Consider the following 24,498-nt stretch of genomic DNA (forward strand, 5'->3'; position numbering starts at 1 on the left):
ATGTATGTATATATGTGTTTGTATTTATGTATTTATGTGCTGTATATTTAACTGATATTTAATATTGAAATAATTTATTATTTTAAATTTTATCCCTGTTATAAACATTCTTGTTTCTTGGGATTATTAAAGATTATTATTATTATTATTACATGCGCAGACAACATGGTTGTCTCACTTGCACGGAGATCGTATGGCGATCCTGATCAGGATAGTAACATAAGCTCTTGAAATTATTGTATTGTTTCTTGATGAGTGTACAAAGTTCGTTAGAAGTTAGTCAAATTCGAGTCCAAAGGACTCGGTCAGAAACGAACATGCACGTGAAGCTAATGAAAGCATGTTAATTTTGTTAAAAACACATCAATTAATGATCTAATCAACCTTTATCTAAAGTAGAATGTTTAGTATCCGGTAAGTTTTGTTGTTGTGAAACAATGAGTGTAGTTAGATAAATGTCGTTTTCCAATGAATTACTATGCTTATTTCACTGAATATTGCCAGTCAGTGAGAATAGTCTTCACGAAAAGGTAAGGCTTGTTTGCTCAGCGTGAAAGTATTCCAAAAAGGTTTCCAGAACTCTCTCATATGAAAGTTTATTGTAACTGGTACGGTACTACATTCCCAGTTAACATTTTGGTTCACTATAAGTATAGGTTTGATATTTTCCCAGCTATTCCATTTTCCAGAACAAGCACTTTTCTCAAAACACCACGATTGCATTACCTACTCTTTTTGGCCCACAGCGTATCACCAAGCAAGTTGGCGTTTTCTAAAGATGGAGTGACCAGTTTACATCATCTTCTGATGCAGTTCTGGTTTTTGGGAAAAGCGATTTCTATTGTATATTTTTCACTTTATACTGACTGGGATTAATCTAAGATTAAACAGTTATTGGTATTTCTATTTCAAATATTTGCAAAATTTGCATTCTGCCATCTTGCCAAGTTGAGAATATTCCATCACACGTACACTGCAGAATTTCACCCAACGTAAAACAAAAATATCTGTGCTTATGAATAAACTACACGAAATAAATATAGAAACATGTCCTTAAAATGCAATAAGTAAAAAAGTATGTATTATTTTGTCAAACATTTATATCTATAAAATAGTTTATAAGTGCCTTTATTAAATTTAACTTACATTGTTTTCAAAATGCTGTTTGGTAAGTAATACGATTAAAAAGAAATGCAAATGAGTGTCAAAAACAAATAAAATTTATTTAAAAAAAAATAAGAAAAATGTACATTAATAGTGTACTTCACTTCTAACTTTTTGTAACATAAACTCATGCCACTGACTTGACTCCGAGGTTCGAAAAACGTGATGTCAATCTTGAGTTTAAAAAAAATTTGTTGAATTCCATAAATTATTCATGTACTTGATAAAAAACTCAACCAACAAGTCTTGTTTAATTCTACGTCTTAGCGAAGGATAATTGATCCTTCAAAAAAATATTTTTTGCCACATAGTCAGTGGGCATACTTGAAGACTGACTATAAATCAAATCATCTAAAAGAACACTTCGTTCAGGCCCATTATTGTAGGTTGATGGACTGACACCTATTGCGGCAGTTCTATCGCCAACAGCATATGTAGGAATAACTTCAGTGAAGAATCCTGCACTGACACCTGTCGGATTTAATCCAACGCCCTTCGTAGTAATAGCCAGGGGAGTAATTGTTTTCTAATTGGTGCCAGTCCATTAACCTACAGTGTAGGGAGTTGAGACTGATCTGAAGGAATTGTTTGTTAAATGATTTAATTTTCTTCGTAACCTGAGCTATTGAAATTGAATTGAAGTTCCGAAATTAACATCTAGGTTACGATTCATGGATGGGGGTCCGAACTTTTTCACAAATTAATTTATTTGAAAATTTCATATAAATTCTTAAGGAAACATTTGTATGCAAATTCTATGATTTGACAGATTTCTTGTGAGGTGCAATTGAGTGTTTATTTTGAATTCGATACACTTATGCGCATTTTGCGAATCATTCATTGTAAATTTCTGCCGATTGTTTATATATTGATATTCTGTATTCGAAAATATTATTAGTCCCAACACTAGTCTTCTTTTTCTCTCAAATAAAACTGAAAAACTCTAAGCACAGATTGATACTCTTGAAAACAAGAAGAATACAATTTTGAAGAGGGAATCCACAAATATTTCTAATTCAGAGCTTGGTACGCCATGTATCCAGTACCTACTTCTTGATGAAGTTGAGACGCTGAGTCTCATCTCGACCAAATGTCAAAATTCCCCAGAGTTGAGATATCGAAATAATGATGAATCAAAAATTAAACTTCCTATGAATCTCATTAGTTCGGACTTCCATTGTCTGAAAGAATCAATAAAATCAAAATTAATAACTGAAAGTAACAATTATACAGGGTGTAACTGAATAAGTGTAAAACATCTAGGAAGGTAATTCCTCATCGAAAAAAAGATAATATCTTTCATATAAAGAAACTTCATTGGAGTATCCCTTGTTAAGATACAGCCCCTTAAAGGGGTAAAAGGGTACATAAAATTTGTATAACAATTTTTTTCACAAGCACTAAATAAGTTACAATATTGAAATTAACCAGACGTTTTGTACTACCAAAAAGACACTTAGCCAGCAATTTATTTGGTTCAACCCATGGTTGTAAGGGGTGGAAAACGCAACCCCTAAAATTTATTTCCAATGTAACTTTTTGTCTTAATATTTGTTTACCATTCAAAAATGTATTTCCAATAGCCTGTTTCATTCTAAACAAAAAATGTCTCCTGGGTTTTTTGCCCAAAATGAACCAGTTCGCAACAAAAAAATATTTTACGAACAACTACAGAGATACATCGTCATAAATGTGAACTGGATTTATTGTTATTTTGTAGTTAGTACCTGCATGAAACGATTAAAGGGTAATAAACAATATTAATTCATTAATAACAAAACACACAACATGTAGAAATCATAGTAAATGTTCAATATGTCTACCTTCAGACATTACGCATGCGTTTAGACGTCGGCGCATTGAGCCACGTATTTGCTCAAATATTCCTCTGATTACCCTGCACGCATCGATGATGCGGTTTCTACATCGCGAACAGGAGTACGATAAACCAAATGCTGTAAATGGCCCCAAATAGAGAAATCGAGAGGATTGAGATCCGGGGATCGAGTGGGCCAGTTCTGTGGTCCTCCTCGACCTATCCACTGATTTGCATATGTTTCAGTTGAATGCTGACGTGTTACTTGACTAAAATGAGCGAGAGCCACATCATGCATAAAAAACATATCCCTTCTGACGCCCAAAGGAACTTCCTCCAGCAGCATTGCATGCACTTCTCTCAAAAATTGTACGTATGCCTCACCATTCAATCAAGGAGGTAGGAAATGAGGCACAATTAAATCATTCCCAATAACTCCGAGCCACACGTTAAGAGACAACTATTTTTGATGGTTAGTTTCGACAGTAGCGTGAGGGTTTTCATCAGCCCATATGTGGTAATTATGAAAATTAATAATCCTGTCCCGAGAAAAACTACATTCGTCTGTGAATTCTATCGTCTTCAGAAAGTCACAATTTCTTCTAATCATTTCCAGTAACCAATTGCAAAATTCAAGACGGTTCGGAAAGTCTCGCGGTAACAGTGCCTGTACTCGTTGCAGATGGTAAGGGTATAAGAGTTGTTCCTTTAAAATTCGAAATACCGTTATATGATCAACATTTAGCTGCTTCCTCAAGCTGTGGTGTTCGAACTTCTCGATGGCGACCACAATCCTGCGTTCTTTTGTCGAATGAACCATATTCTCGTAATCGTTGATGAAGTCGAGCAAATATTCTATGTGAAGGATGCTGCCGTAGAGAATACATTTCAGCATATCTTCTAGAAGCTTCTAACCCATTTCCCTGCCACAGACCGTAAACGTAATGCATATCAGCCAATTCCTCATTGGTGTATGCCATTTTAATAACAAGTGAATTATCAAAGAAACAAATTAAGAACAGAACAACAACACACAATTAGTATTAATTCAATTTCGAAAATTCACAAACTGACAGCGTCATACCCATTTAATTGTCACTATCGCTAATAGCGACCTACTAGATAGATTAGTTTCGCATTTATGACGATGTATCTCTGTAGTTGTTCGTAAAATAATTTTTTGCTGTGAACTGGTTTATTTTGGGCAAAAAACCCATGAGATATTTTTTGTTAATAATCAAACAGGCTATCGGAAATAAATTTTTAAATGGTGAAAAAATAATAAGACAGAAAGTTACATTGGAAATAAATTTTAGGGGTTGCGTTTTCCACCCCTTACAACCATGGGGTAAACCAAATGAATGTGTCTTAAAAGTGTCTCTTTGGTAATACAAAAAGTCAGGATAATTTAAATATTGTAACTTTTTTAGTGCTTGTGAAAAAAATTGTTATACAAATTTTATGTACCCCCTTTAAGGGGCTCTATCTTAACAAGGGATGCTCCAAAGAAATTTCTTTATATGAAAGATCCTATCTTTTTTTCGATGAGGAATCATCTCCTAAAATATTTTACACTTATTCAGTTACACCCTGTATTAAGCAAAAAAAAAACCTGAAATGGAATTACAAATTTGAAACCTCATCGGATTTGAAAATGCCTGAAGGTTAATTATTTCGTGTTGGGTTGATGAAATTGAATCTGTTATAATGATATAATCATTTAATTACACAGAGTTACTGACAGATATTCCCAAAGTTTTATCTGTCACTTGTCAAGCATTCTTGGAGGTTTCCTCAATGTGGTAGATGCAACTATGCACCACTCACACTCTGGCCATATGTTTCTTCTGCCAATGAGTGTTCAGACCATCTAGGCCTGGAGCAGCAAAGTTCTTGGAACCTATAATGGGTTATTGTGGGTTATCGGGTGGCGTAGTTCATTGATCCCAGGTTGTCGAAGCTCTCTACTCTCTTATTATTATAATATTTATCATTTTTATTATTAATAATATTTATTTCGGAGTTTTCAGTTCCCAGTAAGACGAATTCTGTCAAAGAAAAAGAGGAAAAACAGTTGAAATATTGAGATTTTGCCTTCGAACTTGGCAGACACTGTCCATCCTATCTGATAAAATAGTATTTCTGATTATTAGAGTCATTGGTGAAATTGATTTCATCAGTTTGGACTTCCATTGTCGAGTGATTGCTTGGGTGATAACCTTACAATCAAAAAGTTCCGTGGTAAAGTACATTTTTCAATTTTTTTTGCCATGTTCAGTCCTATATTTCTGAAGAATTCATTGAATAAATTAGCCTTTTCTTCATTATTCACTGTGGGTTCGTTGTTCTCTTCAATAATTGTGGTATTTTCTATATGATTTTTGTTAGATTCGGTGTTAGAAATCTCCTTTATTATTTTCCATGTCTGTTTATAATTGCCAATGGCTTCATCAAGTTTTTTTTTATAGTATTGATTTTTTGTTCGTTTGAGTAAGTTGTTGAGTTTGTTTCTGTATTCTTTATATTTCTTTTCGGAGTCTTCCAAGTATTCGTTCAAAAGTTTTTTTTTCAGGTTGTCTCTAGTTTTTATAGAAGTTATCAAGCCCACTGTGATCCATGGTTTCAATTTGCATATTTTCTTTATTGAAGTAACAGTTTCGGTAGCTTCCTTTATATACCTATTTAGTATATTGATAAAAGCATCATATGATTCTTGTGTTTCATTGTGCTGTAGTACATTAACCCACAGTTCTTTTTCTAAGCGAGATTTCAATTTTTCATATCGAACCCTCTCATATGTGTTAATTTTCTTTTGTGTTGGGGTTGCAAGGGTGGGTGTGAACAGATATATCACTGTGTATAACGGATGATTCTTAATTTTATGTAGTGATGATTTGCTTCTTTTCAGAAAAATATGATCGATAGTCGATCTCGATTCCCGAGTTTCTCTTGTTGGTTCATTAATACAAGAAGTGAAACCATTTTCGGTCATCAGGTTTTGGTAATGGTTAGTGTCCTGGGAGACTGTATCTGATAAATTTATATTTATGTCACCCAAAAATAATTCCACTGCTTGGCTACTAAGATTTAAAAAATAGTTTTCTATATCATTCAGGTAAGTTCTTACGTCAATAGAAAGGGGTCGGTATGAGGCAATAATACCAATTTCGACTTTTTCACCCAGATTTCCTGCTAGAAAGGTTATTCTTAGTAAGTTTGTGTCGGTAAGAGAAGCAATTTGCGCGGTTGCCGCTAAAGAGTTTTTTGTGTAAATTATTAGACCATCGTTTTGGTTTGTTTTTGATTATTAGAATCTTCTTGTGAATATACCAGAAGTTCATCAAAATGTTTTTTATACTGCGTACATTGAAATGAATAACTCCTATATCACCTATCTTTCTGGCCCTTCTTCCCCTAAAGTAATCATGTATATTGTCAAATGTTTTTGTTTTTACTTCTTCAAAATTGTTTAGAGATTCTAAGATGTCTAGCATGGTATGGGGGTATGAGTATTCTGCGTTTTTCTGCACCCCTCCGAACAGTTTTACATATGTACTATTGAAGATACAGTTACTATTTAATAATAAAAGAAAAAACAATGATGATCCCAAAACAAAAATGGAGTTACATACTGAATATATAATTCGACAAAGGAATAGAAAATGTCTAGATATTTTCCAGATCTTCTCTACATTTTAGAATGAATATTTTGTTGTCCTTATTTACGTAAATCTTTCCTGAATCTGTCCACACATTCTTCATCCCGACCTTTTCAATAGCTTTTGTTAGGATTTCTACTTTTGTACTCGTAAGATCTTCTTTGATGACTACTCCAGTCCCTTTGAGCATTCTCTTCTTGGTGAAGATTTTTTGTTTAAGATCATAGTTATTTAGTTTAAGGAATATGCCTCTTGATTTATTTTCTGCTTTCTTGCCCACTCTGTAACATATCTCAATATCATCCTGGGAGATGTTGATGGCCATTTTTGCATTGAATAATTTAATGATTTCTGCTCTGGTCTGTTCATTTAATTTTTCCTCGAAGTTGAAACAAGTTTGATCTTCTAGTAACTTGATCCATCTGATCAAACTTTTTCTCAAATAATACTTGTTCATCAGTTTTTCTTCTTGCCTCCGCTTCGAGTTTTTTTATTTTTTGATCATATTCCTTTTTTGTATTCGTGAGATCGGTCTGGAGTGAGGCGATTTCTTCTTCAATTTGCGATAACTTTTTTCCGACGGTTTTTGTTATTGCCTCTGATACCTTCTCCACTATATTTTGCAAGAAGGAATCGTTGTTTATACATTTATTCAGGGCCTGATTTACTGCAGTACTTATTTCGTCTTTGATATCTCGTGTTATAACCATTATCAGTTTTTTTTATCACACTATATAATTAGAAATCACCTCATGTTTATTGTCACCGTTTTTTATTTTTTCACTTTGTTGTATATCCCTTTTTATGAATTTATTTTGAGGAGCACAGATTTCGCACGTCTACTCACTGACTGCCATTAGTCGCCAATAAGGCTGGATTCTTCCAATCTCTCCGCACACAATTCAATAACGGAACTGTTCGCTTGAATACAGTCGCCTAGGTTCCTAAGCGGGTTGATATTTCTATCCTGGGTCTGTGACCGAAAACCCATGTACCAGAACAGAAAGGTGTTTTTGATTCATCTGTGAACCAACAACTATCTGCCCTTAATATATCCTTCTTCCGAAGGATCCAGTCCTCTCTACTCGAGAACAGTATTCTACAAGGCAGTTCGTAGTTGACAGTTGGAGGCATAGAGTCAGAATTTCAAAAACTACACCTCACGATTTGATCTTCACAAACTTCATTTGAAAAATATATCACAAAATGTTTCGCTAGCACAGTAGCTTTTTCAAGTGATTTATGGAAGTAGCTTTTTCAAGTGATTTATGGAAGTATGAATCACTTGAAAAAGCTACATGTTGTGATGTATTTTTCAAATGAAGTTTGTTGAGTTCAAATCGTGAGGTGTACTTTTTAAAATCAATATGGATCTTCATTGAGTAAAGCCGAATCAATCAGAACATATCCAGGATGCTTTGACTTCCAGTGTCAACCAACAATCTGTTGTACTCTGCATTGAATTGATTCGTGCAATTTGCAATGTGCACAAGTCTATAAGCAGTACATCTAGCCTCTCTCTCCAGAAAAATCTGGAGAGGAAGTAGATGTAGAAGGTTCTACGTGGCCGCTGACGGTGTGGTACTGATGGCACCACTGATGGCCAGACAAGCCTGTCTCTGTGAGCCAGAGAGCTTCGCCTGGGCCGTTTTCTGTAAAGCACCATAAGTGACCATTGGTCTGACAATCATCACGTAAATCCAATGGATTTGTTTAGGACCTGAACCCCAAGTTTTACCACAAATCCTTCGACATGTCCATAGGGACAGTCTGGTTTTGTGTAAAACTTTTTCCAAGTGAGCGTTCCAGGTGAGTTTTTCATCAAAGACAATGCCAAGATATTTCACCTCTGTCCCAGATGAAATGACCTCATCATTGAGGGAAAGTGGCGTTAGATCGTTCAATTTTCTCCTCCTGGTGAGGGGGATTATCACAGTGTTGCTGGGGTTGAGAGACATCTCCCCACAGGCACCAACTGTGAACAACGTCCAACGTGCTTTTCAGTATATTACAAGCTACCCTTCCCGACGTGGACATTGCCAAGATGGCAAGGTCATCTGCATAAGCTTGCAGATCTATTTTTTTTCTGTCGAGGGCATCAAGCAGACTATCCATCAAGAGCGACCACAGAAGGGCCACCTTGAGGGCAGCCCCTGGTGACCCTGAACCTGATAGCCTCGCCTTGAAGAGTCGTAGTTGCAGTTCTGTTTACCAGCATGGTATAGATCCAGCCAGTTATCGATTCTATACCTTTCCCAGCCAGATACGATCCTATAGATTTTTGTGTATTAACAATGCACTACATTGTCGAATACTCCTTTGATATCGAGAAATGCAGCAACCGCAATCTCCTTGTTGTCAAGGTATTGAAAGATTTTCTCTACAAGATTGTTTAATGGTAAATCTGTCGATTTGCTGGTTTGATAAGCATACTAGTAGTTATTCAAGGGGGATGTATATAATGCCACCCTCCTAATGTGTTCGTCCAGTATACTCTCAAGTCCTTCCAACAGGAAGGATGTAAGGCTGATTGGTCGTGCCAATTAAGGCTGTGGGTCTTTCCGACCCACTTTATGTATATATCACCCTTGAGGCCAACCAACTGGGTAGTATATAGTTCCACGCCAGACTAGCTCTATACAATTTTATGATAGTATATTCAACTTTATGAGGATAGGTAAAAATATTTCCAGTCCGTTTCGAAGAAAAGCTGGAAAAATACCATCCTCTCCCAGGAGATTTGAAATCATCGATACAAATTCCTCGGGAGGAGTTGTCTTCCTAGGTCATCGTCCATTCTGTCCTTTCCAGGAAGGTGGACAGGTCACTAGGGGACATCTCCTTCATATCGGCAGGTGTGAGCCAAGACTCGCCGAATACACACTCTCTCATTGATGATAACTCCGGGCACTCGCATAGGACATGCCTGACAGTCTCATCTTCCTGTTCACACATCCTGCATAGAGGTGTGTATATTACCGCTAAGCTGGATACAGTCCATCCAATTCTCTGAAATCCATCGAGTTCTCCCAAACCCTTAGGTGTAAGGGTGGCGTAGGTACGTGGAGAGTTATCAGAAAGGCCTAAATATACCTCTGAGAACGATGGAATGACGTAAATTCTTGTGCACTCTTGTCAGTTCTTATAGAGGATATCGTCAATGACCAGAAGGGTGTTGTCGACGACTTCTTCGACGAAGAAAAAATGTCAAAAAGACCTTAATATACCCAGAGGGTTGGTGAGAAAAGACAATGGAATGACGTAACTTCTTGAGCAACCTTGTTGGTTTTGATTGTCAATGACAAAGATGAATTGAATAATAAGTGCCAAAAGAGCCAAAGGTATAGAGGGTGTTTTTGTTAAAAAAGTGTTCCAGTCGAGCCACACCCCGCCCACATGATATTCTTTGTAACGCATTTGGCAGTTCATTGGAAATTGAATTGACGTTTGGGGTCGGAATTTGTTCACATAATAGCTAATTTTGGTTCATTTTATTGATAATGAACCACAATGCGATCACCTTCACTCCTGTCATGCCCTTTAATCCACCTCAGGATAATGTTATTATTCACCGAAGCTTTGGCTAAATCTAGGTGGCACTCTAATACTAGCCCTGAGGTAACACGTTATCTGTTCAAGGCTAATAGGGCTTGTCTGCTATCAGTGCAGATTATTATGTTTTTGCCAGAAATTTCTCTCCTGGTTATTTCTTTAGTGGCGATTGAGATACCAGCCAGTTCTGTTTGAACCACGCTGGTATTTTTCCCATTTAGGGTTTATTAAACACCAACCTGGGTTCAGTTGTATCACTGGTTACCTGCAGCAGAGGTTGCGCGGTGAGCGCTTCTCGCCATAGGCTCAGAATCAATTCACCGATTCCTACTTCGAGGGTTACACCAGGCATGAGTAATCGTAACATGGTTATAAACACAACCTTCTCAACGTACAGGTCCAGCGAGTCAGACCAGTAATTAATTCCAATGCCGCAGTTAATGTTGTTTTCATGGCTCCTGTGATGTTTGAACAAACCAATCGTTGTATTTGATATAATTTCTGGATTGCCGTTGCGTGTAGAATTTTCGGTCCCCATGCAATGACTCTAAACGTTAACATAGATATCATTATTGCAGTGTAGGTCCAGGTGACCACACGGGGTGAAAGACCCCATGCGCGTCCCACTGTTCTCCTCTTGTTTATATTATTAGGTCGTTTTTCAATTTCGACAGCAAAGATTACTATCAACATGGAGATCCGTTTTATCGCTTGGCACAAGCAATCAGACCGCTCAACCCCAGAAGCAAAACTCGGCACATGACAATACCGGTACAATAACAGAGGCAGGAGAGGCAGCTCAGGTAATAAGACCAAAACAGGTAGTCGAGCAAACACAGGTAGTGGCAGCAATGCAGGTAAAGGGAAACATCCATGCCTATAAATTGAGACACAGAGTTCGAACTAATCAGTCTAGTTGAAAAAACCAGACATCACCAGAAGATGGCAAATGAGACTTTATCGAAACGTTGTGAATATAATCCTTATGGGAATAAAATACACAGAACACGGAGCGAAACCCGAGAAAACAGCTCATCATACTTTATCCGTGGGAATCTTCGAGTTAACATATATATATATATATATATATATATATATATATATATATATATATATATATATATATATATATATATATATATATATATATATATATATATATATAGCTGATTCAGCCTATTGGGCTGAACGCAAGGGTGTCACACCTATTGGTGTGACACCCAAGTCAACTTGTCAAGCTTTTGTGTCAGTGTTCATCCTCAAATTTTGCGGAACACTTCATTCTTTTATTTATTTTCCCAATCAATTACTATGAATGACCTCAAAAATTCTGTAACATCTGTAAATATTTTTTTCAGTTATACGAAATGATTTCCAGTGAGGATTTTTCAAGATATGATGTGCGGACATACTTGGTAGTGAGCCTTATTACGGCTTTTGCAGTGTGGTATATCAAGTTCTTGTGGAATAGGAAGTACTTGTATATCTATTCCTGGAAGGTAGAAGGTCCATTGTCCTTTCCATTTTTGGGTTGTGGATATTTACTTCTGGGAAGTGAGTTTATCGCATTATAGTGTAGTTTTATCTTTAAATGTTGAGTAGGTACTGACGAAGAGTTGAATCCAAAACTTTGAGAATAAAGGATTTGTATGTGAGTGAAATGTTATATCGATGCTCTTTCATACATTATGTTGTGTAGCGTTGTGTGAATAATTCACACATCTTTGAACTCAGTAAAAGAAAAACCGAACTTGCGAAAATACTCCTCTTGATAGATTTAATGCTCTTACTATCATCTTCAACTGTTTATCCTAAATAATTACCATCATATTACCATTCTATTACCAACAAAATCTATACTTTTCCAATAAAAAATGAAGCCATATATTAGAGACTATGAATATGAACCCATTGTAACCGGAAATGTTGATAATATAATTGACTACAATAATTTGAAGAAAACAAAAAAATCAACTACAACATTCTTCACCAGAACATAAGAAGTATTACAAAAAATTTAAGTTAACTATAAATATACATTCGTGAACTAAAACAACATTTCCACTTAGAGAAACATGGAATATCTCAGACATAAATATGTTTAAACTAGATGGATACTATAATATATTGTATAACATGGACATAGAAAAATAAATGGACTCGGCAAACCAATACCTTCAACACAGAATGTTTTGAAGCCGCTCGGTTCGTTGACGAGCGGGTTACGGGGAAGGAGGAATCTTGCGATAGACTGTGACATACCCTCCAACGACAGTGGCGCACGCAATAAATTCAATATGGGCAATGTAAACGAAAATATGCAAAATGTTATAAACTTATGAAAACTTCAGAGATCTATTCATCAATTATTGTTAGAGATTATAGATATTTCCGATATCAATTACAGGAAAACTTCATTATATTCGAAATAAATATAATTACTCGAAAAAGTCGGTTGTTTTAAAAAACTGTTGAAAATTGATAAATAAAAAAGAGGAAAAAGAAACAATGTTTTGAATTGAGTATTTTGATCTATTTTAGTTCTATCATATCGAACGGTATTTCTTTATAATTTTAAGAGTAGAGTCTACGTCCATGTTGTATAACGACGGTAACATTAATGAATGCGATGGCGTTGTTATCTATGTAAGAGAAAATATATGCTGTAATCTCGATATCATAGAGATATACGAATGCGAATAGATTCAAATCACACTAAAAGTAGACCAAAAAGTCCATACATCTAACGGGTCTATACTGTCCGTATTTCATGTATTTTTAGGAGATATCAACTTCAACATCCTAGCTGAAGATAATATAATTACTGAATATCTAAATAACTTTTTCAAGTTTGATTACCACTCCGTAATAAATACTGTAACTAGAGAACAAAGTAACACATGCGTTGATCACATTTTTATTAAGGAAAACCGAATGATATTTCACCTATTGTGCTAAATAACGCCATAACAGATCATTACACTACAATCGTGAAACTCCTCTCCAAAATATGATGAAGAACATGAGCTTTCTGTTTGAAGGTGATTGACAATGTTTCATGATGAATTTCATCAGTTCGGACTTCCATTGTCTAATATTATATAAAATGATTTGGAATTCCTGAAATAACTAAAAAAATAACTGAAAAATATCGTCTTTTGTGAAGAATTCAAGGCATACTGTAGAACTACTAGGGGCAATTGAAGTCACACATGAAGATCAACTAATCAGTTTCGACCAAAATTCCGGTCGAAGAAGCACTCCAAATTATACTGAGGAAGCTATTCGAAGACGAGAACCTGAAAGATTTTACCTATAGAAGTAATTATTGAATTACTAGGATGATGTGTACGAAACTTTTAATCCCAACTGAAGGACGAATTCTTTACACAAGATGAGGGACTACCAAAGGGATCGCCACTTTCACCTGTTATAGCCAATTTATATATGGATTGGTTTGAAACTTTGGTCATTGAAGAAACCCAGAAGAAGCCCCGAGTCTGGTTGAGATACGTAGACGACACCTTCATAATGGAACCATGGGAATGCAGAACTAGACACTTTCCTGAAGCACACCAACAACGTAAGTCCATTCCTTCACTCTCACAATGGAGAAGGAAGACCACAACGAATTGCCTTTCTTAGACGTTTTGGTGAAGAGAACCGACACTAAGTGGGAAACATCTGTATACCAAAAACCCACTCACACGGGACAGTATCTGAACCACGAATCCAACCACCATCAATTGACTGAAAAAGCAATCATCAAAATTCTATTAGACTGTGCTTTCGGACTTTATAATACGAAGGAAGGTCTCGAGAAGGAACTAGACATCATCAAAAATGATCTTCAACGAAATGGCTACTTCAAAGCGATGATGGAACAGACTTTGGCTAAAAGACAGAAGGAGCCCCGAAAGGAAGAGAAGCCATCACAACCAGTGCTTGCACTTCCCTACATTAGAGGGAAAAAGATACAAGGAATTGGATTCGAGTACAATAGAACCTGCTTCAGATTCGGAAACACTATCCGTAGCAGCCCCACGAAAACCAGGTCACCAAATGGAACTGCGATTCCAAGAATTGCACTTACAGGATACCCTGTGAGTGCGTAAAATCCTATATCGATGAAACTAAGAGGCCATTGAATGTTCGCAACCAGCAAATCAAGAATAGCAGAACATGTTTGGACCCATCAACATAACATCGAATGGTCTCAAGCTGGGATCATACACAAAGAGGAACATTAGTTTAGGAGGAAATTCAAAGAAGCCGCATACATGTTGCCCAACAATGTATTCAGCCAAGCTAGCGTAGAGATACATAACATATGGAAACCCATAATCAAGCGAAAAATGTCCAACTCCCGCCAAACGCTTATCTCCCACTGAAACCACTGAAGCGGAAAAAGGAAAGCAGAGATAAGTGGAGGTACTCAAATGACCTATAGTCAGTCAATTGACTATATAGTCAGCTCACATAGGAATCGGTCCAGTCATCACCCGAAGACGATTGTGGATACTAACAATCGAAACGTCGTGAATTAACTTGGCTTGGAATCTCTTGATTTTTTAATTTTATTTTCTCAAGTTTTTGTTCAGTTTGTTCCATTTTCACTTATATTTCATTTCACTATCATTTCATTTCAGGTTTTTTGCTTAATATAATTGTTTTTTCAGCTATTCATTTTTATTCTTCTTCAATTTTTAATTCTACTTTTTTAGTTATTTCAGGAATTTTAAATCATTTCATATAAAATCGGACAATGGAATTCCGAATTAATGGAATCAATGAGATTTCTGAAACAAATTACTCTGAATATATTGATTATACTTCCCTGAAAACGACCCTGACGTGCTATGGGAAACGGTAAAAGAAATTTCTGGGGAAAATGAAAATATCAAAATTCAAATAATAAAAAGTGAAACAGGTAGTCACATCTATGACAAAAAAGAGAGTGCAGATCGTTTCAATAACCACTATTTCTCGATTGGGCAAAAACATGTGAAAAAAATACAAAAACCTGTGGAATCTCCCCTGAAAAAACATATTTTGTGCACCCTATATTTCTTGAACCTACAACAGAAGGAGAGATTAGTGCAACAATATAATCTCTCAAAATAAACAAAACTCCTGGTAACAATGAAATCAGAGCTAAAACCTTGGAAGAGATAAAAACGGAGACATCTTATCCTCTGAACAACATTTTCAATAGAATAACAGAAACGGGAAAATTTCCCAAAGAACTTTAAACAGGGATTATCAAACCAGTTTTTAAAAAAGGAAACAAACATGAAGTTCTAAACTACAGACCAATTACACTAATTTCAAACATAGCTGAAACACTAATAATAATATAATAATAATAATAGAATTTATTCATCAATCAAAGGTTATACAAGGCATTATACATACACATACATAACACTTATCAGACTAGTCAAGAAAGAAAAGAAGGTAATCTACAAATAAGTTGTTAATCGGAAACAAACCAGATAAATTGTACATACAATAGTCAGTCTTACAATTATGAGATATCACGAATTATAAAAGTCTTCAACATTATAAAATACTTTTTCAAGAAGAAAGTTTTTCAATTTATTTTTGAATAGAATGTCATTCAGATTCACATCTATCAAATCTCTTATTTTATTGAAACACTTGATACCAATATGCTTTGGTGAATTTTCACAGACTGATAACCTTGAATAGGGTTGTCGAAGTTTTTCTTTATTCCTAGTATTATACATATGAATGTCTTCATTCCTCATTAGTTCTTTTCGGTTACGTTTTATGTACATAATCAGTTCAAGAATATATAAACATGGAAGGGCCAAAAAAAGAATGGTCTCTTACCTTAACAAGCACAATTCCATCTCGAATAACCATAATGGATTCAAAGAAGGGATTTCTCCCCAAGATGCTATTATTTTTCTCACACCCAAAATTGCAGAAAATCTGGAAAAAAGTAAAGCAAGTCTATGTGTTTTTCAGATATTGCCTTCGACACCGTGAAACACTCACAACTCAAATATGGGTTTCACAGGAAACACTTTCGATCTCATTGAGAGTTACCTTAATGACAGAGAGCAATACGTGAAAATCGATAACGTCGTCGGTGAAAAAAGGGTTGTGAAATGCGGAGTACCGCAAGGAACAATTTTGGGGCCAATTCTCTTTACAATGAATATCAATGACATATTACGACACGATACTTGCTGCAGCATCATTTGCTTCGCTGATAATATAGCAGTGATTGAAACTTTGCACCAGTCATGTTGAAATTTTCATAGCAAATTTTTAATTTCTCTCTAAAAATGTCCGTATGAGTAAAAATGTATCAGAAAATTTGAACTCCATGATGAGTTAGTTATGTATACATGAATTGATGACAATTACCCGAACTTGTTTTTTAAAATAAAGAGGATATCTGTCAAAAATAAGCAAAACGTCAACTTTATCCTAGTTGCATGAAATTTGGCATATGGATATAAAATTACCGTAGACACAACTTTTTCAAGTAACTTTTTGTTAAATTCGATCTAGAAAAGCACTATTTCCATTTTTTTCAAAAAAAAAGTTGAATTTTACAAACACTGAACGTCAGTGGGTCATAGTTGGCCGCATCATTTCAATTTAAATTTAAAGCACAAACAAGTGCTGAAGTTAAACTTCATTAAAACTTTTCGAAAAAAAAGTTTCCCATATGGTGCGCACTTTAATGGTGACACTGTATATTATTATAATATGAATCAGGTTTCTTTCTCACTTCTATCAAGAGTGTTGCAATAATATTTCGATATGCATTTCGTCCATTCATTATCATCGGTTATCATCATAACATTTCAAAACTCATTCGCTTATGTGACAAGTATAGTTTGACAAATTTTTATTTTGTATGCAGATTTAATCAACAACATAACTAAGCAGCAAGCAAAGAGCAGAACTGGAATAGTTAGGTTTTGGATGGGAATGAACCTGGTTTATTTATTATCTGAACCGATACATTTACAGAAGGTTTTGAGTCATCCAAAAGCCCTTGAAAAAGACTATTCATACAAGTACGTGACCGAAACTATTGGTGAAGGCTTACTGAGTGCTCCAGGTATGCATACACTTATTCTTTGAATAAATCAAATATACAACTGTGCTAATATTTGAGCTAAATAATCCTGCAATAATTGAAAAAAACTAAATATAAACATATGCCCTCAAATTCTCAACTTCAGAAGCACAGGGTGCCAAAATAAAAAAAGAGATAACTTTAATGTGACCCTAGATATTGTCGCAACTCAGTTCTCGCTTGGCTATTTACGAGAGGATTTTTATTTGCTGTTTCACCCATTCATTCATTCATCCAAAAATAATGAAAGAACTCATTTGAAACTTAATTAAATATTTATTGTGAAGAAACAGAAAGAATAAACTCACACTCAAAAATTTTAATGAAAATAATACATTAAAACAATCAAAAACTTAAATTATAGTCCAGTCATTATAGTAAGTTCACCTCGGAATTCGAGATACCCAGCTGTAAGTCTGTAAATACTTGTATATTGACACCCTAAAAGTTGTCTCGAAACCTACATATGGTAGGGTGTAAGCAACTATTGAATTTCAAGGTCAAAGTTCACAAAAATCGGTTTTTTGCGCTTTTTTTGGAAATATCTCATTTCCTATGGGTTTTTTGCTATTTGTATTTATTATCAATATTGTAGAATACGAAATTCTCTACAAATTTTGTTTCAAACATTTTTTTATATGGTGAACCGTTTTCGAGATAGAGGGCGGAGAGCGCGCGGTCACAGCATCACTTCAGGTCAACCGGTGCCTCCGGTCGAAAACGCGCCATATATAGTTGATGAACTATCGATAAATCAATGATTATAAATATTTGTCAATTTTTATTAACCATTATATTATATTTTATCAATTTTTTCCTAACTTATCCACTTTTTATTCAGTATTAATTTATTTAACAACACTTACCTGCCCATGTAATTGCAGAATTGTTAATGAAAATATAGGAATTATATTTGAATTTCAACCTAATTAATATTTATAACTTCTTACATGATGTAAAAAAACAAATAAATTATGAATTAATCTTTTTATTAAAAAATATCATTGAATACATTTATTTTTACTGAAAGTAAAGAAATGGAATAAAGGGTACAAAAACTACAATTTATAATTTTAATCATCTTCTTCCTCTTCATCGTCGTCTTCTGGCTGCTGGTAAATTTCAAACTGGTCTTCATTATCGTCTTCAACGACATTTGTCTCAAGTTCTTCCATGATTTCGGGGTCAAAGGTTCCATCTTCGTTAATGTCGCTCTGATATGGTAGAGCATTGAGACAAGCTTGCCCATTACATTGGCCACAAGCTAAAGAGCATTGCAAGCCCGCTTTCCTGCATCCACATCGCGAACCACAACCACTCTTGCAGTTGCAGAAAATTGTATTTAGCAAATCTTCTGGAGCGGGTGGTAAAATTGTCATGATAGGCTCCAGAAAATCGTTTCGCATTGCCCAACCCCATACCTGGGGTTCCAAATCATGTCCTAACCAAGTTTGAACTTGATAATATACACGGTTAAAATGTTGATGAGCAGCTGCACTTGTTGGTCGAATATTTGAAAGCTGCACAGGTTTATTAAGTTTTGTAGACTTGACGTAATGCATATAACGAATATGATCGAGACTTTTCACAGATTTCGGAGCATTATAGACTGCCAATAAGGTTTGAGTTCCGGTTATGACTTCTATATCGTCATAACCGGCTTCAGAAAACAGTAGTCACAATGACTATGCAAGTTTTGGAACAATCTTAACAAAGTGATGATGCATCTCCTATCAAGTTTGCATCCCAAATCGTCCATTCTACGGTTGTACTTCCCCTGACAACAGGGAGGCCGTGAACTTTTGAGTTTGGAGTATCTACATGACATAATGGCACTGGATGGAGCCTATAAAGTCATCAGGAGTTCAGATTCCCTTCCCCGCACGGTCCGCGACTATAAGAGAGCAAAGATTAGAGCTTTTCTCTTCAGGGCAGCTGGCCGAGCGGCTGATGAACTCGGTTTAGTTTTCGATACTCAAAGAGGTGATCACAACTCCGTCACCGAGTTAGAACCCGTCAAGGAAAAGCCTCACATAGAAGCTGCATAAAATACGTCACTCCTGTGGCAATACAAGGATTGAAGGATAAGCTCATGCGTGAAGTCTTTTTCAATAACATTGTAGACCTCAACTCATCAAAGGATCTGAAGTTAGTTTTCCCCAGGTTGTGTGGGCTAAAGTCAGAAACTCAGAGGTTCATCATGAATCCTTAGCCGCTCGTTTTCTGTGCTATTCTCATGTACCATCTCTTTTCCATCTCCTCTCTCAGTCCTCTTTTTCTTCAGTTTCTATGATGTCTCTTATGGTTTTATGTGCTTGTCGCATCCTTTTCTCCTGAGATGAGGAAAGTCATCATGTTTGTTGCATCAAAGATGGTTTCGGTATTTCTTTGGTATTCTTATCGCTTTCCTTTTCATCTGATGCATGAAAAAAGGTATGCTCCACATCATCTACGTTTTCACAGTATGGGCACTTGTTTTCCGGCGTTCAAATAGATTTTTTTAAAACATTCATTCCCTGAGAGAGTATGCGTCAGAAAATAATATGTTTCGCCACATTTTATTGTCAACCACTCCTGGGTAATCGGAATGAGACGTTTAATCTAGCTTCCATATACTGTATCATCCCATTTAGTTTGCCATCTCGTCATCAGATTTTCTCTGTGGATATGATTCTTGGAATAAATATTAAAATAGGTCAAATAAAATTTAAAAAAAACACAACTATCACCAGTGGTGACGCAAATGAATATGAGAGATACAAACATGATGGAAATAATATGGTTATTAAAAGCCACAATTAAAATGATTCACATTCAAACATGTGTGTTGGTGTGGCCAGGTACTCGTTGACACTATAGAAATAATGTATTGTCAAAAAGTTTTTAATGCACGTCTTGAAACTGAATATAGGTAGATTTTTAACAGTGGGTATCAATATATGATAAATATTAACATTAATTATATTGATCGAGGATTTGTGTAGTTTCAGCCTGCAAGGTCTTAAGAGATTGGCACCTCTAGTGTTATGTTCATGAACCTGTGCATTGGTCTAATGTTCATTTTTGTGTTTATGAATTTCCAATAGAGACTGATTGATGAAGATACAGAGCACCACCATTATGTTTAGTTTTTTGAAAAGAGGCCGGCGGGTATCTCTGAAACCGGCCTTTGAAATTATTCTATTAGCTCGCTTTTGTAGTGAGAATATTTTCTCAGAATTGAGGCAATTTTTCCAAAGTAAAGTTCCGTAGCTAACATGGGCATAGTAGTCCAATAGAAGAGTGTTCAAATTGAAAAAATTCTTTAATTGCCTGAATAGAAATAGATATTTGGAAAGTTTCGAGCCTAATTCTTTAATGTGGTACGACCAATTTAAAGTATCATCTAGGGTGATGCCTAGTAGTTTGACAGTTTCACCTTTTGCTATTTCATTATTCGTAGAGAATGTGATAGTTTGAGTTTTATCTTTATTCAGTTTCGAAAAGTTAGCATTGAACCATTTCGGCAGCCTGATTCACCACAGTTTTCATTGTGCAAGTTCTCACAGTTTTGGTTAGTAGTGGAGGTCCCAAAACGGAGCCCTGTGGTGCTCCAGATTCGATTGGCAAAAGATCCGAAGTTTTATTTTCACCATGATCAACGCATTGTTTACGATTGTTCAAGTAAGACCTGAAGATGGAGAGTGCAACTCCTCGAATTCCGTATTCATTCAGTTTCATTAGTAGATTGTGATGAGGAACATGTCAAAAGCCTTACTCAAATCAAATCAAATGTGGCCGAGCTATGCCGTTTCTGTTCAAAACCATCAACTATGCTCTTGACCACACGATCAACAGCTTGCATAGTAGAACAAGATTTTCTAAAGTCATATTGATCCGTGTTGAAGAAATTGTTAATATCAAAGTGAAGATACAGTCTTTTCATTTTATTTGCCAAATATAGGGACGATGGAGATGGGTCGATGATTTTCAAGGAGGTTTATATCGCCCTTTTCAAAAACTAGAATGACCTTACTGATTTTAAATATATCAGGGAAAGTACCCTTTCTTATAGATGTATTGAAAAGGCATGTGAGTAGTCCTATCAAAAAAGAACTGGTTTCTTTTATTATTCTACTATTCAGGGTATAGATATCAAAGCAACTGGAATTTTTCAACTCAATAATGGCATTGAAGACTTCAACGGTGGTTACCGGTTTGAAGAAAAAAGATCCTGCTGAAGAAGGTTTGAGACTAGCATCTAGATATGATGGGCAAGCAATATTATTATTAGAAGGAAGTTGACTAATTATAGTTCCAGCTATAGTGGTAAAAAACATATTGAATTCATGAGGTGTGATATCACCACAGGTTTTATGAGAGTTAATTTTATTTTCTTCAAAGTTGATGAGTTTCCATATTCCAAGATATTTCACAGCTCTGCTTAGTGTTAACAACGTGTTTTCAAAGTTCAGGTAGATGGGTGATATTTTTCTTTTCGTTGTCAATAATACCGCTTCTGGGGGGCTAATCTTAGCAAGTTCTCTTGCATCCAGTTTGCTACTCTTTGTATTTCTGTGTTTGCTATGCTCATCAGTTTTTCGTTTTTCGCGGTGACTACCATATCGCGCAGTCGCCATCTTGAAAGTTTCATCTGTCAATTCCATTATCCCAAATTTCAATTTTCTTATTCGACTGGTTCAAAAAATAAAAGGACGGGGACATTAACGAAATGCACTGTGTAATACTATTTGAAAAAATTATATCATTTGAAAATATTTTATGAATTAATTTTTGCTGCATTCCCACATACGAGTACCTATAACAACAAAGGTGATATTGTATCAGTAGATGCAGTTTGCCAAGCTCTCACTTCTTCGTGACCAATTTTCATCTATTACTTTGCAATTTTTTCAGTAAACGTATGGAAGCGCCACAGAAAATTACTGGCTCCATCGTTCAATCACAGAGTGCTAAATACGGCTGTTGGAGTTTTTACGGAGTATAGTGTGAATTTTGCCAAAGAACTACAAGCTGTGGTCGGTAAAAAAAATTTCGATCTATACGCATGGACGATCAGATGTACCTTCGATTTAATTTGTAGTAAGTGTTTTGTGATATTATTGTTGTGGAAATGCCAGAGTCGTAGAATTTTCGTGGCCAATATATATTACCCAGCATTATTTTAGAACATACGAGGTATGATCAAAAAGTAGGGTGAATGTTCAAATTTCGCAAGCTACGTACATAATATTAGCGATTATTTTCTTTATATATTCTTTATCTGTATCTGTAGGTGAGTGTAAACCCACAGCACCTAAGCCATATGTGACCCATTGTATATCCTCCCGAGGAGTTGTCCTCTCAGGTCATCGTCCATCCTGTCCTTTCCAGGAAGGTGAACAGGTCACTGGGCATCTCCTTCATATCGGCAGGTGAAGACCAAGATTCACCGAACACACACTTTCCTATTGACGATAAATCCGGGCACTCGCATAGAACATGCCTGACAGTCTCATCTTCCTGTACACATAGAGGTGTGCCACTAGCCCCATATTATGGAGGTATTTCCTTAGTTGACAGTGGCCAGTCAGAAATCCTACTGTTAAGCGTAGATTTTCCTGGTCATCGCTAGATAATTCTTCGGCGCCAGCTTCCCAGGGACGCCCAGGGTGATCCTGGCAAGACTGCATCCTTTGATTTCATCCCATCTCTTTAGGGATTGAGCATAGGTGTAACGTTTGGCTAGTTTCGCAATTGTTGAAGTCATCAGGCCGTAGGTGCCACTGGGTCCTAAAATTTTTAGTCCAGCCGCTTCCTTGGCTGAAGAGTCGACAATGCGATTACCTTTACTCCTGTCGTGCTCTTCAACAAACCTCAGGATAACGTTATTATCTTCAGAGGCTGTGGCTAAATCTTGGTGGCACTCTAGTACTAGGTCTGAGGTAACACGTTGTCTGTTCAAGGCTAATAGAGCTTGTCTGCTGTCAGTGCAGATTTTATGTTTCTGCCAGAAATTCCTCTCCTGGTTACTTCTTTTGTAGCGATTGAGATACCAGTCAGTTCTGTTTGGACCAAGCTAGTATTTTTTCCCATTCCACATTATACAGGGTGGGGCACCGAAAACGAAACAGATCGAATATCTTCAAAGCACATGTGTTTTGTGAGTGGCGGTGAGTGGTGGGGGATCACTGTCTCTCTCTTATGGGTGTTTGACAGTCCCTCGGTGCAGACCACACGGCACTCACCCAGTAAAGTTATCGGTCAACCACCCTATCCCGCATCTGCGGGCAACAGGCGTTGGCCGATTTCAAGCTAGATGTGTGGGAGAGGTGTCTCGCAAGAGCCCTCGGCGGTTACTCATCCAACGCTGGAAAGGTAGCTTACCTAACATGAGTGCTCCTTAGGGTAACGTAAGGGTATGCGGTGCAGACCACACGGCGTACACCCAAAAGTTGTTGATGAACCGCCCTATCCCGCACCTATACGGGTAATGGGCGCGACATCTTCGACATATGATGTGTGGTAGAGGATGCTCGTGAGAGTCCTCGACGGTTACTCATCAAACGTTGGAAAGGGAACTTTCCTAACATGAGTTCTAGGGGGGAGGTGAGTGCCCGCTCGCGGCTGGAGGCTAGTGAGCCTCATCTCCAACTAGCGTTGGCCTCTTAGGGGCAGCGGCTCCGCTAGCGGGTAAAGGGATACAGGGCTGCGGTAATCCATTCATGGGTGCATTGCAGCCCCATTATGAGGCACTGGACGGCTTATGCTGTTCCGTGATCCTCGCCTGCTTCTGTACGGATCCAAGCGTTCGAGGTGTCGGGGCTTGCGGTCCTTCCGGGCTCTAGTATCCGAGTCTAGCCTTGGAGGGCACCAAGGCAGACGCTTGAGGTGTCGGAACCCGGTTGGACGGAGCTACTAGTATCCGAGCTTAGGACCCCGGCCGGCCACTTCCGGGACCATATTCCCAATTGATTTGGCATGGTTGGCGGGGGCAGGTGTGCGACGCGAGCACTCTCTGGCGAAAGAAGAGCTTAGTTAACTTGTACGAACGTTCGGTCGAACGCTGTCGATGGTCCTGTCTCTTGGTTAGCCACACTAAGTAGATGTAAGGAAGCAATTCCGGGTTCGGTGAGCGGGAGGAAGCCCTGCGAAATCCTGTTGGTGTGGGGTGAGGGGCGGTACCCGCAAGGATTTCCCGAAAA

The 24,498-nt window shown here is 36.8% G+C and overlaps 1 protein-coding gene across 3 annotated transcripts in view; it reads left to right on the top strand.

Moving 5' to 3' along the window:
* Positions 1-402: 402 nt before the first annotated feature.
* The window catches only part of LOC111512347 (cytochrome P450 4C1), a 49,133-nt gene continuing 25,037 nt past the window's right edge, over positions 403-24,498 (top strand). Inside the window, exons 1-4 of one of the 3 annotated variants that reach the window (XM_074173529.1) lie at positions 403-530; positions 11,550-11,745; positions 17,096-17,296; positions 22,211-22,396. In XM_074173529.1, the coding sequence (XP_074029630.1) occupies positions 11,559-11,745; positions 17,096-17,296; positions 22,211-22,396 (574 nt within the window). In that variant the 5' untranslated portion in view covers positions 403-530; positions 11,550-11,558. The remainder of the gene's footprint in view (positions 531-11,549; positions 11,746-17,095; positions 17,297-22,210; positions 22,397-24,498) is intronic. The other 2 variants (XM_074173530.1, XM_074173531.1) reach the window with 2 other exon arrangements.

Source organism: Leptinotarsa decemlineata, unplaced genomic scaffold (assembly GCF_025532065.1).
Source record: "Leptinotarsa decemlineata unplaced genomic scaffold, Ldec_3_MD MMD2_tig00000251_RagTag_RagTag, whole genome shotgun sequence".
NCBI lineage: Eukaryota > Metazoa > Arthropoda > Insecta > Coleoptera > Chrysomelidae > Leptinotarsa > Leptinotarsa decemlineata.